Source organism: Podarcis vaucheri (assembly GCF_965113315.1).
Source record: "Podarcis vaucheri genome assembly, chromosome: 6".
NCBI classification, from domain to species: domain Eukaryota; kingdom Metazoa; phylum Chordata; class Lepidosauria; order Squamata; family Lacertidae; genus Podarcis; species Podarcis vaucheri.
In genome coordinates this window covers 58,439,294-58,456,096 of record NC_138764.1, presented here as the reverse complement: position 1 = coordinate 58,456,096, position 16,803 = coordinate 58,439,294, and the positions used below count along the sequence as shown (strand labels likewise).

General features: G+C 42.7%; 1 protein-coding gene across 2 annotated transcripts in view; it reads right to left on the bottom strand.

Annotated features, from left to right (window-relative positions):
* Positions 1–186: 186 nt before the first annotated feature.
* The window catches only part of GNAT2 (G protein subunit alpha transducin 2), a 29,479-nt gene continuing 12,862 nt past the window's right edge, over positions 187–16,803 (bottom strand). For both annotated transcript variants that reach the window (XM_082227097.1, XM_082227096.1), the window contains exons 2-9: positions 9,729–9,771; positions 8,258–8,399; positions 6,747–6,904; positions 4,863–4,991; positions 4,036–4,165; positions 2,304–2,457; positions 1,816–2,026; positions 187–1,249 (exon numbers count right to left, since the gene is read on the bottom strand). In XM_082227097.1, the coding sequence (XP_082083223.1) occupies positions 1,836–2,026; positions 2,304–2,457; positions 4,036–4,165; positions 4,863–4,991; positions 6,747–6,904; positions 8,258–8,399; positions 9,729–9,733 (909 nt within the window). In that variant the 5' untranslated portion in view covers positions 9,734–9,771 and the 3' untranslated portion in view covers positions 187–1,249; positions 1,816–1,835. The remainder of the gene's footprint in view (positions 1,250–1,815; positions 2,027–2,303; positions 2,458–4,035; positions 4,166–4,862; positions 4,992–6,746; positions 6,905–8,257; positions 8,400–9,728; positions 9,772–16,803) is intronic.

The window sequence follows — 16,803 nt, the reverse complement described above, 5'->3', positions numbered from 1 at the left end:
GTGAGTCTCTGTCTCAGGTGAAATTTGAATCCATGTCTTCCAGGCACAATATTAAACCACCTAAACATATGATCCTTATAATATTAGGCCTGGTAGAATGTTTGAAAAAGTATTGGGTGGCTTTTGAAAACACAAATAAAACCTGTAGAGGAATTTGTTACTTTTCAAAATAGGTAACACTATATCCACATTTTTAATGCACGTTTCTTTATTTTCGAATGTTCTACATTCAGTTGTAGCTGCCTAAGCCATTCTCTGAAGTAAATATTGATAACAAAGAGAATCCTATCTACAGTAACATACGACTTATTTACAAATGATCAAGAACGATAGTGCTAAATAGCAGAGTGAAAATCCTGACATCACCATTTCCAGTTTGTATATTTTCTTTCTATTTCCTATGTTGTGGAGAAGTTTCCTGACTCTGTGATGTCAATAGGTTGCTTGTACACATTGCTGTGACCTCTTTCCATCGGGGACCAGAGAGACAGCAAGAGCAATTGTCTCACAGCAAGCGGTAAAGCGATGGGTTGGGATCAGTACTGCTGTACTCAGTGGGGTGAGTTGGTATAGAGAAAGAAAATCAGTCTTAAGTTCACCAGGCCTTCTAATATGGGGAAAGCTGGATACTAGAAAGAAAACGAATTATTTACTTAAGGCTGTAGGGACAAATTGCACCAGTTCCAAAGAACTGAAACTGATCTACTTGGAAGGTTTGGAAAATGTTACTTAACTTTCTTGGTTAATTTGCACACTGATAATTAGATTTCATGTGTAATCTAGAAATTGTTGGTCTTGCACATTCAACCCTTTAGGATTTTCATTGAGAATCACCATTCAGACCATTTGTAGATACAGAGGTTCTGCTGAAGAATCCACAAAAGCACTGATTGTGTCGTTCCCACAGAAGGTTGATGCTTTTTAAAGATCTCAGTTGTATGCACACACAAACGTCGAGTGTATCGCATGATTCATTGTTTGCAGACAAGATTGTGTTGGCTCTCTTTCAAGTTGTCGTTTACAGATTGCCGAGAATTTCAGAAAGGAGGAAAACTACCAAAGAAAATGGCTTAGAGATGGGAGGCTCTTAGCTTTTGTTCCTTCATGCCCTTTTGGTGGCATGTTCTTGGAAGTATACAGTTTGTGCCATGGGTAGGTTATAGAAAAATGTGGACTCTTTGAGTGGCTTTTATTTACTCCGTTGGCTCTGCTCAAGCAGAACAGTGAAGCTAACTGCAAGTCCTTTTTCCTAATTGACGAAGAAGGTGAGAGATCATTTAGAGAAATTAGATACAATGTAACATGACATTTAGATCCTGCAACACCACAAAAGACTTCTACACAAATACATAAACGCATGAGACAAATTATAATGTCAGGTTGCTAATGATTTTATTTCTCATTTAGGCTGATGTACAATATAAATACTCAGATGTAGTTGCTACACTTTGTAGTGGGGGGCAGTTTGATTCATCTGCATGGGAATTGCCTCAGAATTTATGGTTAGCTCTCCCTATTCAGAAACATTCTCCAAATTCTTGAAATGAACAGTAAATTCTTACTAAAAATGAATTAACATCAAAGTCAAAACTTGCTGCACTTTTGGGGAAGCTAAGGATAACTGCTAAAATAAGTGTTTTGTTTTTTGTTTTTTGTTGAAGGAACATTGGTGAGCTTGGGCTGCTGGAGTAAACTCAAATGCAAGGTTAAGTGTTGTTTTAAATTTACAGGAGCAGCTCTGTGAATCAAGTGAGTGCTAAAGTCTTCCATAGGAGGACTACTATTGTTGATTATGTTCCTTAGAATGGAAATTACCTTCTTAAAAAGCTGAAGTCTTAGAAGAGGCCACAGTCCTTGAGGTTCTCTTTGATGATGACATCCGTGACTGCGTCAAATACAAATTTGACGTTCTGTGTGTCTGTGGCACAAGTCATGTGACTGTAAATTTCTTTCACATCTTTTCTCATGTTCAGATCAAGGAACTGAAGTTTGATGTAGTTGCCTGCGTCTTCAAAGGTATTAGGACCTGTGTGCGTAAGAGAAACAAGGAAGAGGCTATAAATGTTGCTGAAAGCTTATTGGGGAGTACCTCATTCAGAGAAGGGCTTTTGATCTAATGCAGTCTCCTGCCAGAGGAGGGGATGCTTGTTGATTCCTCCTGTCCTATAGCAGAGGAGGAAGTGGGTCAGAGATGGCACATGACGTGTCACCCATGTTTAGTGTCTGTTTCTACATCATATGTGAAGCAGTTCTTGGCTCTTGATGACTGGCTACTGTAAGGCGGAAACGGTCAACCAACTCACCATCATAATCTGGGAAACAAATGCTGAGATGTACTTTCTTGATCTTTTCCTCAAAGAGGTCCTTCTTGTTCAGGAAGAGAATAATGGAGGTGGCAGCAAAGAACTTGTGATTGCATATACTGTTGAACAGATGCAAGGATTCGTGCATGCGGTTCTAGAGGGGAAGACCACACAGTTCAAGCAAGCTCAAAGACTTTGCATAAAACATCTGTTCATTCTATCCATAGGGTATGCTTCTGGACACAATACTTTACCATTACCCCCAAATGCTTCTCAATTACTTCCAAAACATTCCCCTTGCAGCCCCCTGTGTGCCCTGAGGATGAGCAGGGAGTTACAGGGGAAGGAGAAGTCCTGTGGTCTGATCAGATAATCCATTCCATTCCTGCAGCTTGGGATGCAACTCTAAATGTAAAAGTTGCGTAGAACAATGTTGAAAGACAGAATTTTAAAACGTCCATTTATTGTGAAGTCAAATGGGAGGTGACCAAGCAAAAGTAGCAACGTTTGTACATGTGTCATGGCATTTTCTGCACAGGTTTGTTCTTGTTCTTAAACTGAAATTGGAGCAAGTCTATACTGGAGCTGTTTGGCTCAGTGGTTGATGCATCTATGTACTTGACTCTCTTGGTTAATCTAATTGTAATAGATGGATTTTTCCTAAATGCCCTCGGGCTTTGGGGTTTAAAAACACACCCACATTATAAAATACTGCTGTTGCTGTGGCATTAATCTACTGTCTTACCAGTATTGGCCTAGCCTTCTTAGCCAAAGTTCTAATTCCTGTGTTGTTTTTCTCTTTCAGCGATATAAATAAGTTAGAAAGCACTGCATCTATAAGGTTTTGATCCTTTTAATTACAGAGTATGGAACAGGCTGCAAAACAAGCTTGGATTCCCTCCTTTCAGTGGACAGTTGCTGCAGACATGCTGCTTTCCCCCCTTTGTGCTTGGCGACTAAATTTGCTTATGGTGGGGTAAATCATCTATCGCTTCCTTCTCTTATTTTAGTTAGTCTTGATGGAAAGCCTATGATCAACTGGGGTCAGGGGGGAGGGCTGTATAGCTGATGCACTTTTTTTGGCACAACTTCTATGTCTTCCTTTTGGTAAGATTTCCAGCAGCCCAGTTCTACTGGCGAAAGTAATAGAATTTCCTTTTCCCTTAGAAGGATTCAGAGAAATACAGTTCAACAGCATTTGACCTATAGGTCTTGCAGCAATAGGGAAGTGTTTGTGATGTATACTTCTTTCAGAATCATTGGGGTTTTCAGGAGGAATTCTTAGTAAAACTAGGGGTAAAATTCTTACCCTTCCTGTGCCTTGAAAAGCCTGCCCTGCCTTTGATGTCACCATTGATGTAAATTGGAGGCTTTTACCAATCCTTAAAGTGCACAGGAAGGATTGGAATCAACTGGTTCTAGGATGTATGCTCACAGAGACATATTTATTTTCAGGCAGGGGTTAAGCCAATGCTTCCTGGATTTGCATCAGAGCAGCACAATTTGGAAACAAACTACGTACTAGTTCCCCCAAGGCCCTAATTTTCCTCCCTGCTCTACTCAAAAACAACTTTTGGCAGGCTCTTTATGTAAGTAAGGGTAAGATCCTGGCGTTATTTTTTATTCTGTGGGACAGGGGAGCTGTTGTGGTGGTTGTTGGATTTCAAAGCGGATGCAGGCATGTTTGTGGAGCGATAATTAATTTCATAAGAGTTTGAGCGAGAAAACATACCACTTCATCATCTTCTACCAGCACCATGTCATAAGCACTGAGAGCTCCACAGAAGATGATACAGGTCACCCCTTCGAAGCAGTGGATCCACTTTTTGCGCTCAGACCGCTGCCCACCTACATCAAACATCCTGCAGAAAGAAGAGTCGTGATTATGATATTTATTTTCAAAGGTAACCATTTGAAACAGCATGCTAGAAGGGAGGAGTCGTTCATCAGGCAGGAGGCATAATGCAACAGACAAAAACATGAAGATAATACCAGAAATGTAAAACTGACACAGATTGGCAAAATATTTATTTAGAAAAATGTATATCCCTTTTGATCTTTGGGTAAATAGCTAACAAGCAACCATTGAAACAGTAAATGTCCAAAGAGAAATCAGAAGGCTAAAAGTAGCAAAACAGAATATGTAGAATAGCTCCACCAACAAAAATCAAGCTGAAGTCAATTAAAAGGGGAAATAACTCCTATGGTTGCTGCAGAGACACAGTGAATATAAAAATCATAGAAGCCACAGACCATTTTGAGAACTGAGGGCACTCAGTGATGGGGCCACGCAGGCTTCCTTGGGAAGGGCATCCCGTAAGAGTAAGGGGACACAACTAAGAAGGCCCTGCTACACTTCTGTGCTGTAGTGGCGCAGTGAGTAGGACTTCACACATGAGAATAAAGCACAGTGTACTCTGTACACAGGCATATACAGGAGGAGACAATCTTTAAGATAAACAGAGTTTATCCATGTTGCCATTTGGCAGATGGAACATGGAATGTGCTGTGATTGAATAAAGAACAAGGAGGGCTACCTAGAAGGGTTTTCTTTCTCACCTGAAGTTGAGGTCTTTGACACCAAACTTTGTCTCTATGATACCTGTGGTCTTAACTCGTGATCGCAATACATCCTGTTCGTTGGGGAGGTAGCCGGGAGCACATATCCTATCCAGTTGGTTCAGGTAGCTGCAGAAGGAAATGGAGACGTAATGCTGTAATGTCTACAGCACATGTGGGGGCTTTGTAATAAATTGTTCATCCTCACAAATTGGGGAGGTAAATCACTATTTGTATTCCCCATTTTCCAGATGGGAAGCTGAGGCCGAGTGACTCTTCCCCAAAGCCATCTGGAGTCTTCATGGCTTATCAAGGTGTTGAACCCAGATCTTGCAGGATCGGACCACTACATCCTTTTGGCTGAACGTAATTACCCTTGACTTGTCTAGATTCAAGTGGTTGGAAGTGTTAGGTGATGTGTATATTATACTCATATGCACAGAAAACCATATGTGAGCAGCTGGGAACTGGGTTCAAAATGTTCTGCTTCTACAAAAATGGAGAGTAACAGGTTAAGGAGGACTCGGGCAGCAATACTGTCTCTGCTAATGCAGTGGCTTAGAACACATGCAAACATTTACCAGGGCTCTCTGCTTCTCTTAAGGTACTGCAAGAATTGTGCAATTGTTGTGGGTTACTAATTTGCAGTTTATTAGGCTGTTGTATTTGGTTGGATCTGTTTAAATTTGCAGCTGTTTGCTTTTGCCAGCCCTTCGGTCATGGCTAGGATAGACCTCTGTTTGTTTCAAACTTCCGCCAACAAAGTTAGCAAAAATAGAAAGGGGTGGCTCCTGGTCAATTGCTCCACAAGGAAATTGACAGCCATTATATTTACTGTGGGCGCAGCCAGCGCCTTTGGTTCCCCAGGCCCTAAACTGCCCTAAGAAGTGTACAGCAGAAAGCAAATAGGCAGTGCACATCTAACCTGCCCTAAGCTTCCAGCTGCATTGTTAGAAGGCTTGGTTGTGGTGGCACAATTGCAGAGCACCCTGAAGCACTAGTGATGTGGCACTGGAGGTCTGCAGACTAGGGACCATTTGCCATGCTCCTGTTCTTTTTCACTTCAAGCAAAGAGCATCTTAACACACATGTTGGGTGGGGTCACCTCTCTTATCCATACTTGTCAATTGCATGGCAGCCTCTTTCCTGTGAGTTGATCCCACACTCCTGGGAAGTATGAACAGCCCAGCCAAATGGTGGATTTCAACCCTGTCGAGTGCCAGTGAGGTGCAAAAGACTTAAATGACTAGTCTTACCCATGTTGCTGCATTCACACCTGCTCTCCAGTGATGTGGGATCTCTCTGCAGGGAAGTGACTCCCGTGCTGCTTAGCATCTATGGGAAGGGGACTACCGGCTTGGAGATCGTGGGTTGCATACAGGGTTCCTGTTGCATTCCCACATTAGACTTCCGCTTGCACAATGGAGCTTACTCTTCCATCTCCATCCCCACCCTTTCCATCCTCAAGATCTGCTCTGGAGGATTGGGGGTCCTTCCAAAGCATGGGGAGAGAGGAGGAGGGAAAAGTCTAGTTGTAGAAGTAGAGCTCTTGTGCAGCATTGAATGGAACGCTATGGTAAGGCACAAGGAAAGAAGTGATCTGCAGAAGCTTGCTGCATTTCAAAAGATGGAGAAGCCTGACAGGGCAAGTTCATTTGCTTTGTGTACTACATATGTTTGGGGCTGATGGGATTTGTAGTCAAAAAATATCTGGAGGGCACTAGCTAAAGCTGAAATGTACTATATAAATGCATAGCAGTCTCTCTCTCTCTCTCTCTCTCTCTCTCTCTCTCTCTCTCTCTCTGAAGTCTCCCTGCCACAACCCCTTGTGCTGGCAATATTGCCTCTCCCCTCCCCAATATGCTTCCACAGGGACCAACTTACTAGGAGGCAGAGTCATTGAGCTGGTACTCAGCGGCTCGCTCAAAGCAGGCCTGAACACCTGCATCCTTCCAGAGTTTGGTTATACAGTCCACTAGCTCTGGAGGCATGGTTCCTTCTTCGATGGAGTCAGCCAAGTTGAACAGCTGTCGCCCCTCATCCTGTAAAGAGACAGAGCCTGTAAGGAGACTGTGGTTTCCTTGGTGACAAGGGTATGGCAGAACCTCATATTCAAGTGTTTGTATTTTGCACCCTCACAACCTGCTTTTAGCCGCACAGTTTGGGCACTTCATAATTTCCTCCTTTCTGACTTTCCAGAGGTCTTCTTACAGGGCGTGCATCAAATCAGAGGACAACAATGCATTAAAAAAAAAAGGAGGAACAGTTGTTTACCAGGGCCATTATTGACAAGGAAGTGAAGAAAAAGTTCAAATTGAAACAAATCAGCTTTGGTCTGGAGATTTAATAAACAACAAAAAACCTCCTGTGGTTGGTCGATGGTTTCTCAAGTTGAGCATTTATTGGGAAGTATTATGAGAAGGTGCAAATACAGTAAGCATCTGCTGGAGATGATTTAAGCTGTAACATGTAGGGGAAAAGCTGGTCTAGAAATGTGTCTGTGCTTCCACATTACCACTCACATGGATGCAGGTGTGTGTGCTACCATCTTGGCACCTTCCGTGTGGTGACCTGCTCCAACATGGCTTCTTTCCAGAAACATCATGCGTTGGGTGGTGTCCCAGCACACTCTCACTCTTACCTTTTTCAGTAAGTACTTTGATTCTCACCATTAATGGTGTTAGGTAGGAGAAGGTAAAGTGCAACAGTGGCCACAGCCTAGGTACCACTGGAGGTCTTATTCTGACACCGTAATTCTAGGAGCGAAGGAAGTTGCCTTATACTGAGTCAGATCAGCTGTTCATCTCTCTCCGAATTGCCTGCACTGACTGGCAGTGCCCTCACCAGTATCTCATACAAGAGAATCTTTCCCAACCCATTCCAGAGATGCTGGGGACCTTCTGCATGCAAACCAGATGCTCTACTGCTGAGTTACAGCCCTTCTATGAATCAGCTCCAGTGAATCTATGGCTACTGCTTTGAAAAGTGGTCTTTAGCCACCAGGTGGCATCATCCCGTAGCTGCTTCGACTTGAGGCTGAAGCCCAAATCTGTCTCTTTTTGATATCTTATGAAGGGTGCAGCACAGTGCACTGGGATCACAGTTACACTAACTCTTACTGTTCTGGTGCTTGGCTATTCCACCTGTCCTTTCCTACCTATTTTTCTTCAGAACATCTCATGGGAATAAAGATAGGAAACATATCTAGCAGCAATGGCATTCCTGTTGTATGATTATACATATTGACCTTGAACACAAATAAACAAACTTTAATAGCAGGTCCCTTTTTAGCACATCAGCCACATTGTAGCTGCAAATGCCTTGGCCCTCCCCTTTCCCAGAGATCCTCATTCGCTCAACGAAAACATGCTGCTGTCATGCACAAGGATACTGACCGCTCGGCTTGAATCCGCATAATCAATCCCCAGGGTGGTCATGGCTCTGATGATGGCCAAGATGGACTGCAAGATGTTGCCGTAAATAACTGCTTTGAACTCCAAACATTCTTCTTCCGTGTAACCATCTTGATGGATAATCCTGGGTAAGAAGGGGGGCGGGGGAGAGGGAACAGTCACCATAGATGAAATAACCACTCTGGATCTTCTTGAGAAGTTCTGCCCGTTTTATAGAGATGCATAATAAATGGCATCTATTTGCTTTGGGGGAAGAAAGTTTTTTAAAAGGACCATAATCTAAGACATCACAGAGTAAAACCTGCCCCAAACCACATTGGCTGAGATGACCATGTCTGGGTGAGGAACACATTTTGCCCCGTGCCTGGTTGTACTCCATGGGGCAGCAGTTTTGACATTTTCCCAGAACAATAAATGGCTCCCATTAATTGTGCAGCAAAAATGAGAATACTGCCTATTCCATTGAAAGGCCTTGAGTTTTATTTGTATGTTACTTGAATGTGAAGGCTGTAAGTCCTAGATACATGGACAGATATGATGTATAAGGTCATCACCTATAAAGGATTTGTAGGAAAATGTTGCCAAGATGCCTCATGATATATAATTAGCTGCCCTTTCACTGAAGGCCTGTGTATTAAAATGATGGCCGTTAAGTTTGTAGGTCACTTTTCTATTGTTGGAATTCATGTGTAGGGTAAGTGCGTGTGGGTGTGGGTGTAGTCACATTGGTTACTGCTACAGTTTAAGATGCCTCTTCCTGTATGGTTTGCACTTTCACTCTGGTGTTAAATCTAAGTTCCCAGAAAGATTTGAGTATCCCAGGGAATACTAAAGGCTACTAAAGGAAGAGTAACAGAACTGCATTTATCTTTTGCTGTTTGTTTGTCAGTTCATAAGCCACAGGGCTTAGAAATCTGACATTATGGACTTTGCCATCAGACTTTATTGCAGGCTGCTTATTATGAGGATTACTAAAACCATGTGCAGGGAAATTAATGCAGATTAGTCAATGAATCTGCCATAGCAGGAACTGGGGATCTGGTGCCCTCCAGATGTTGTGGACTACAATTCCCATTAGTCCCAGTCAGCATGGCCAATGGTCAGGGATGATGGGAGTTGTAGTCCAGCAACATCTAGAGAGCAATAGGTTCCCCATCTCTGTGCTATACAATATAAATCATTATTTCTTCCTTATCCTGCTCAGGATCAGCTTGTGAAGCAAGCAGTTATTCCATGTTGCCCTAGCTTGCTTATAACTAAATGCTATTTTTATTTGTGTTTTAAGCCTTCCATAATCTGTTTAAGTTATTTGTCCCAGCTCAGTCCTGTTGCCAACAACAGCCTCTAAATGTGCTACTCTGGGTTGGTGTGGGATAGCAACGCAGGAGGAAAGGGCTCAAGGACGCCCCTGTTTTTAGGGCCCTTGGTCCCCAGTCTAGAAGGCAATACTCACTTCATCTGTTTGACAATTGTACTCTTGCCTGACTCTCCAGCACCTGAAAGAAGTAAAAGGAAACAGATTAATGACAGAATATGGGGAAAGATACACATGCAGATCACTTTGCTAAAAGACAGGGGTCGTTTTGTCTTGGCACTTAACTATTTTATATTTTCTTACTGGAATGTCTTTCCATTGCCAAGTTCCCCAGTTCAGACGTTAGGTCAGCAGGCTTACGCAAATAAATGCCTGTGGCCTATTCATATGGGTGACATAAGATCAGAGGGGACATGTGGCTTCGTGTTTGTGGAGGAACATCAGTGACCACCACCACCTCCTCTGATGCACATATGGATGGACTATTCACGTGGACAGTTAGTTGCTTGAGCAAGATAGCTGCACACGTCTTCTTAAGCAACACCTAGGGTAAATGATATGGCAGTATACAGGAGCTTTAGAAACTGCAGGTGACATTAGATAGGTCACCCCATTCTTTGTGCAGTAACTGAGGTTCAACCCAGTGTTGAAGTCCAGTCCCAGATATCTGGGAGGGCAAAGGCTTCCTTAGTAATATAAGCAGGGTGGTGTGTGCATTGTTTGATGTGTCTTGAGATACATCCCAAAGAGGAGCCCTGGCCTATTAAAAGACATACCACCCTGAATACTGAAGCATTCCTAATTCAAGTTGAAGACCTGTCTACAACTTTATTTATAACTGCAGTAAAGCCTGTTGCTGTTGGACCTGACTCCTTCATATATTATTTCTACATCAACCATTAATATGTACCAGTAATATTTTTTCTCTACCTATGAAATTATTCTGAAAGACTACTTTATTGATTGGGCCTAATCCACACATGCAGGAGAATGATGTGGCAAACGGTTTCAGAAGATATGGTGTTGGTCTTGCTTCCATTCCCCCTCTCCTCCCTCCCCGTCTTTCCTTCCTAGGATTACAGCGTAGCACAACAAAGTTTAAAATACTATCCTCCATAGAATTCCTTTGCAGAGTTTCAACATGCTCTCAATTAAGATTCCACAGATAGGGACTATGAACAGAGGACAAGTTAGCTCACATTTTTCTCTCCCTCCTAAACTTCAATATATTTTAGAATATTTGCTAAGGAATAAGAATATACCTGTTTCAGTTTTCCTTCAATCCCTGACCCCCTCCATTCTCCTCCATAGTTACAGTCTAATGTTCTAAGGTAGAAACGGTTTTGTTGCTTCAGATTATAGGTGGGGATTCAATGATTTAATGTTCGCCTGTGTTAAAAACACCCACACAATCCCTGCTAACTGAAAACTAGCACAGTAAGGAACAGATTGGCTTTGAATCCCTCAGACTAATTTCCTAGTGTTTTTATTTGCAGGGAGTTGAAACAAAAATATGTGAAACTATTATAAAATGGAACCCGCTCCTCAGCAGCCTTTCTGTTTTTGCAGTTAAATGTTACAGATCTGTACCATATATGAGTTGAAACTAACACTTGAAGAAGCTACATTTCTCTCTCTCTAAAATGGTGTATACACTACAGTGGTACCTCGGGTTACATATGCTTCAGGTTACAGACTCTGCTAACCCAGAAATATTACCTCGGGTTAAGAACTTTGCTTCAGGATGAGAACAGAAATCGTGCTCTGGCGGTGCGGCGGCAGCAGGAGGTCCCATTAGCTAAAGTGGTGCTTCAGGTTAAGAACAGTTTCAGGTTAAGAACGGACCTCCGGAACGAAATAAGTACTTAACCCGAGGTACCACTGTAATTACAACAGATTAGAAGAGCAAGGAGTTACCGGGAACATGTAACGTGTCCCTGCTGAAAATGTAATGTGTAAAGCCTCTTGATGCAAACTGCTAAGCACAAAATCACTGCTCCAACTGCTAACTAGAAAATGCCTGCTTTTTTCCTTCGTAGGCCAATGAAAGAGCTGCTGTTGTTTGCCAGTCTGACCCGTCGTGTCTATTTCATTGATGAGAAAAGAGAGTGGGAGCAGTTCATTATTTGTATGGGGTTTTTTTAGAGCTTGAAATAAGTGCAAGAAAATTTCCCATCAGACTTTAGACTCTTTGGAAATGTGGCTGTGCAGGTCTGGGTGGCAACTCTCATGGAGAAATCCACCAAACAACTGGAACTTAGAGATGCCATTCCGAAAGAGATAATTTTATTGATAAATTGTTTTTGTTGCATTCAATATGGAAATCAAAAGAAATGCACTTTACACTCTCTGGCTATACAAGGACATCTTTAGAGAGACCTATTGGCATGAAAAGGGGCGCCAATGACATGGGATGTTTGTTACAAATCTTCCACTAGGGAATATACTCTTGGACACAGATACTTCAGACACTTTCCATGTTTATCTTGAGGCTTTTGTTTTGTTTTGTTTTAGAGAGAGAAGATGCCCTGTCTACTTGTGTCTTGCTGCAGTTATGCTGGGGTAAACATTTTTTTTCTTAAAAATAACAACAAAAACTTTAAAAATCTAAAATAGTTCAGATCTGAGCAGCACTGTGTGCTTCTTGGAGTATCTACTAAAGATGCTGGTGTTGATTTTTTGAAGAGATTTTGCACGGAAGAAGACACAGACTTGCTAATAAAGTGTTAAATATGTTTCAGTTATTGCTGGAACAGAAAGCATTATGCGAGCCTCTCAGGGTATGCATGTTAAAGGAACAGTGCAGACAGTTGGAGGAATATGGTCCCACCCCCACCCCCACCCCACCCCCACCCCTGTGCAACTACGTCAGTCTCTATAAGTAGAAAGCCTTTGGTAATGCAGCATTCCTTGCAAAAGGGTATGGATTGTGTCATTTCCAGGATGGCATGCAAGAAAGCAAAAGAGGAAATGCTGGGAGTGTTCCTACGACATGCATTAAGAATAAAGAGGCAAAGTAATTACTAAGGAAGTTACCAAGGGAATGGATTTGGATAGAGGCCAAATCATTCTGCTGGGCCTCCCCATGCTGGGCTTAGCGACACAGCCTCTTTCATATAGCAGATCCTTCTGTATCCACCTATTATTATTATTAGTATTAGTATTAGTATTAGTATTAGTATTATTATTACAGTATTGATTATATTTATATACCGCCCATACCCGCAGGCCTCAGGGCAGTTCACAGGATAAAATCACAATATAAAAACACAAAATGCATAATCAAAATAAAAACAAGAACAACCCAATAACCCCCCGCAAATAATCAGAGAGGGAAAATAGAATTTTAAAAGCACATACACAATATTTGTAATGAAAAATATAAAAATAAGCACCCATCAGGTATCATCAAGGAGTAGATTAAAAGTTCAATTTAACTGCCTTTCAAATCAAAACATTTTAGCCATTGGTCCCGTCCCCCCAATTGCAACCATTCATAGAAGCTCTTTGATCCAGTGCAGTGGAGGCTGGATTTAATATTTTGGCTGGCTGCTTTAATATTTTGATTTTTCATTTCTGAAATGCCTCAGGTTTCCTCCCAGTATTGTGCATGAACTGTTTAGGAGACAAAACTTCAGTCTAATAAGGATTTGTGGTCTTGGTGCTTGCAGTGTACACTGTTCCTATTCTTTAGATGGCAAAGTGGCCTGGCAGGAAGATTCTTTCTTATCCTCACCTGGCTATTCTTGGTTATTTCTCACTGATATCTCTCTTTTTGTCCATCTCCCCCCCCCCCTCTCTCTCTCTCACACACACACAGAGAGAGAAAGCTAGTATGCTAAATGCACTCAATAATTTGATTGTATGATTGTCATGGCAGCTCTTGGATTCTGCTTGTGAAATCACTAGTAGTAAGAAACACAACTCCATCCTAGGGTGCCATTTCAGATTCCAAAATCGAGTAGTTGTGGAATTATATCTAACTCAAGGAGAAGGTAGACTGCCTACAGATGATATGAGGCCACAGACAAATTGTGGTTCCTCACAGGCTGGCATTCAGCCTTAATCACCCAGGTCAAGAGATGAGGCCATCTCAGTATCTCTTTCTGTCTCTCTCTCTCTCCTAAACATTTCTATTGCTGTCTGTTAACCCAACACAAGTAGGTTAAATACTGAAGCCAACAATGACTAGGTAAACTAAGACCAGCATTTGAAATTACTAGGTAGGCCAGGCCTATGCTGAATGTCACCCCTGGCAGGTGTGTATGAGCAGTTCACAGCATGGTTCCAAGGTTTGCTCCTGGATCTAGTTCCAAAAAAAGCTGCCCAGTAAACTTGTAGATGGGGGTGCTCCCACGGAATATGTGGCCTGGAATCAGGGAGTGACACCATCTCCACTGCCACTCCTCAACTGGTACCCCTACTTTTATATTTTATTTGCAGGTTCAGCACTTTACTGATGTGCCAATTAGGCTAACCCCGGTCAGCAAACCAGAGTACAGATATCCCCCTTCAGCAATGGAGGCTGGTCTAATAGGGCGAATGGGGAATAGCCCCTCCACCTCAGTCTGCCCCAGAAGCCAGCCCCTACTTGCCTGTCTTGTTCAGTGCAACCAATCAGGCCGTAGCTCTGCCTGTCATTGGTTCTGGCTCCACCTACTGTTGGCACATCTGCCTTCCGCCCTACCAGTCCTAATGAGGATCAGCTACCATTGCCCTCTGGGCAAGGCACCATCACTTCTGTTACATGGGAGCTAGCGTTACTGCCATATTGAATTAATGATGCATGAATTTATTGTCAGCTGGAAATACCCCATGTACATTACTACCCCTAGGGCCAAATAAGACTGTGTATTGGAGTTGAATCCCAACAACTTCTGGAAGGTTCCTCACCCTTCTGTACTAGAACTAAACACAAAAAAATCAGTCCTTCAAGATTGTTGTCTAGACAACTTTTTCATTTAAGGGAAATACCTGGGTTTTGCTAAGCAGGGCACACTTGTGAACCACATTCCTATACCTCATTTCCTGTGAATAAACCCCATTGAAATCAATAGGATTCACTTCTGCATAGGATTACACTATAAATGCCCCTCTCCACGTTTGTATCAAATCATACCTCCACCTACAGGTATTCCAATTCTAGTGACGGCCAACAGCCCTAAGTTGAGACAACCTGGAGCCAATGTGGGCTATTTTTAAAAAGGCAACAATATAGTCCCAATTATGTTTTAAAATTTGCTTAGTTACAGAGGCCTTCTCACCGCTGCAAAGTAGATTCATAATAGTAACTTCCACTGGGACTGATTCATATTTTACCTCACATCAGTAGATATTTGCATTTTAGATGTGCTGGCTTAGAAGTGTGTGTTCTTTAGGTGCTCACTTTTTCAGGAGTAGGGAAGCTTTTTCAGCCTGAGGGCAGCATTGCCTTATGGGCAGCCCTTAGTGGTGGGTGGAGCCAGAGGCCAAAGTGGGTGGAGCAACAGATCAGATGCTTGAACAGTAGTCAAGAGGTTGCTACGCATACACACCTCCACCTCCATCCTGGCAATTGAGTACTATCATACTTCAGGGACACATTCCAGCTAGTCAAAAGCACAAGGAAGGGTGCAGAGAAAGGCTGGAAAGGAGGTATGGGTCTGATGGGAATTCCAAGGGCCTGAGGTTCCCCACCCAGCTCTATTTCTCAACAGTTATCTTCTTCGCTTGCCCTTCAGTCTTCTTCAGCAGCCACAGTATGTTTCCTCATCTCATCACCTTAAGCTGCTTATTCCAAAACAGGAAGCTGCTTAGAATTAGGACTTAATCACCCTGATCCTAACCTCCCTGCTGTCACCTGAAGGAACCCATGTTGCACAGTGGCAGGCAAGCACAGGCTATCTGCACATTTGATATATGCTACTTCAGCTATTTGATCTATGCTCTTCTTTTTTTTTCTTCCTGTGGAAGGTTTATTGCAAGAAGCCATTTTGTTGGAGCAAGCACATGGGATCCTGCTTCTTTCCCATGCAGGAGGAGTTTCCATGCAACCCACTGCTCCTAATAGCAGTGGTTTCTAATTTCTCAAACTTTGACTTGGCTGAGCTAAAAGGCGGGAGTGGCAACATCTTTTCCTGCTGCATGTAGAATGCCAGAGGTGCTTTTATCTTGATCTTTGAATTCTCAGGGGCTGGGTGGTTGAACAGGCTTTCTGGCCTGGGTGTGACATCTGTGTTCCTATATCCTCTAGGCCTTTGTGTCTGGAGAAGCCTGTGCTTTTCAGACCACTATTGAATGAGCTGGCACAAGGTGTTCCCTTTCCTTTGCCCAGTAATAAACTGTGCACTGCTGTTCGTTTCTGCATCTCAACTGCACCTACGGTCACCGACTATGGGACTCCAAAAATTCACTGAGCTCGCACAACTTTACAAGATGTCCAGCTACTTTCTTTAACCATGCGCTTTCTTGTCTCAAACTTCTTTTGTGCCACCTCCTGTAAAATCTCCATTAGTCACTTTCTTCCCACTAATTCACATTCTAGATTAGTTCATGGCAGAGAGCAACATCTGGTAGCCCACAGATTCCCCATCCCTGGGTTATGGAAACAGCTCACAGCTATGAGCCACACAGGCAGGGCATCATTCAGATGAGTTTATATGTGCAGCAATCAGGAGCTTGGGAAGATGTACACTCCTAGGAGCACTGCACATCCTTGTTATACTTGGAAAGTCATCAGCCACAAAAACCACGGATAAGAACATAAGAGCCCTGAAGGATTATACCAAAGAGCTAACTGAGTTCGGCATCCTGCTTCTCACAGCAGCCAACCGGATGCCTATTGTAAGCTGACAGAAGAAGGTGAGGGTAATATTCCAGTTCCGCTGTGGCTCCCTAGCAATTGCTATTCAGATGGCCTGCTGCTTTGATCCTGTAGGTAGTATGCAGCCATATTGATGAGCAACCATTGATTGCCTTATCTTTCATGAACTTCTCTAATTCTCTTCCAAAGCTGTCCAGGTTGGTGGCTATCACCACATCTTGTGCTAGCAAATACTGCAGTTTATGTGGTGTGCAAAATACTTCCTTCTATCTGTCCTGTATCTCTTGACATTCAGTGTCACTCTCGTATTATGAGAGAAGGTGAAAAACCTTTCCTCTATCCATTTTCTCTGCAAAATGCATAATTTTATACTCCCATACTTGTCTCCCCTCCACCTCACGCACCAAAAGT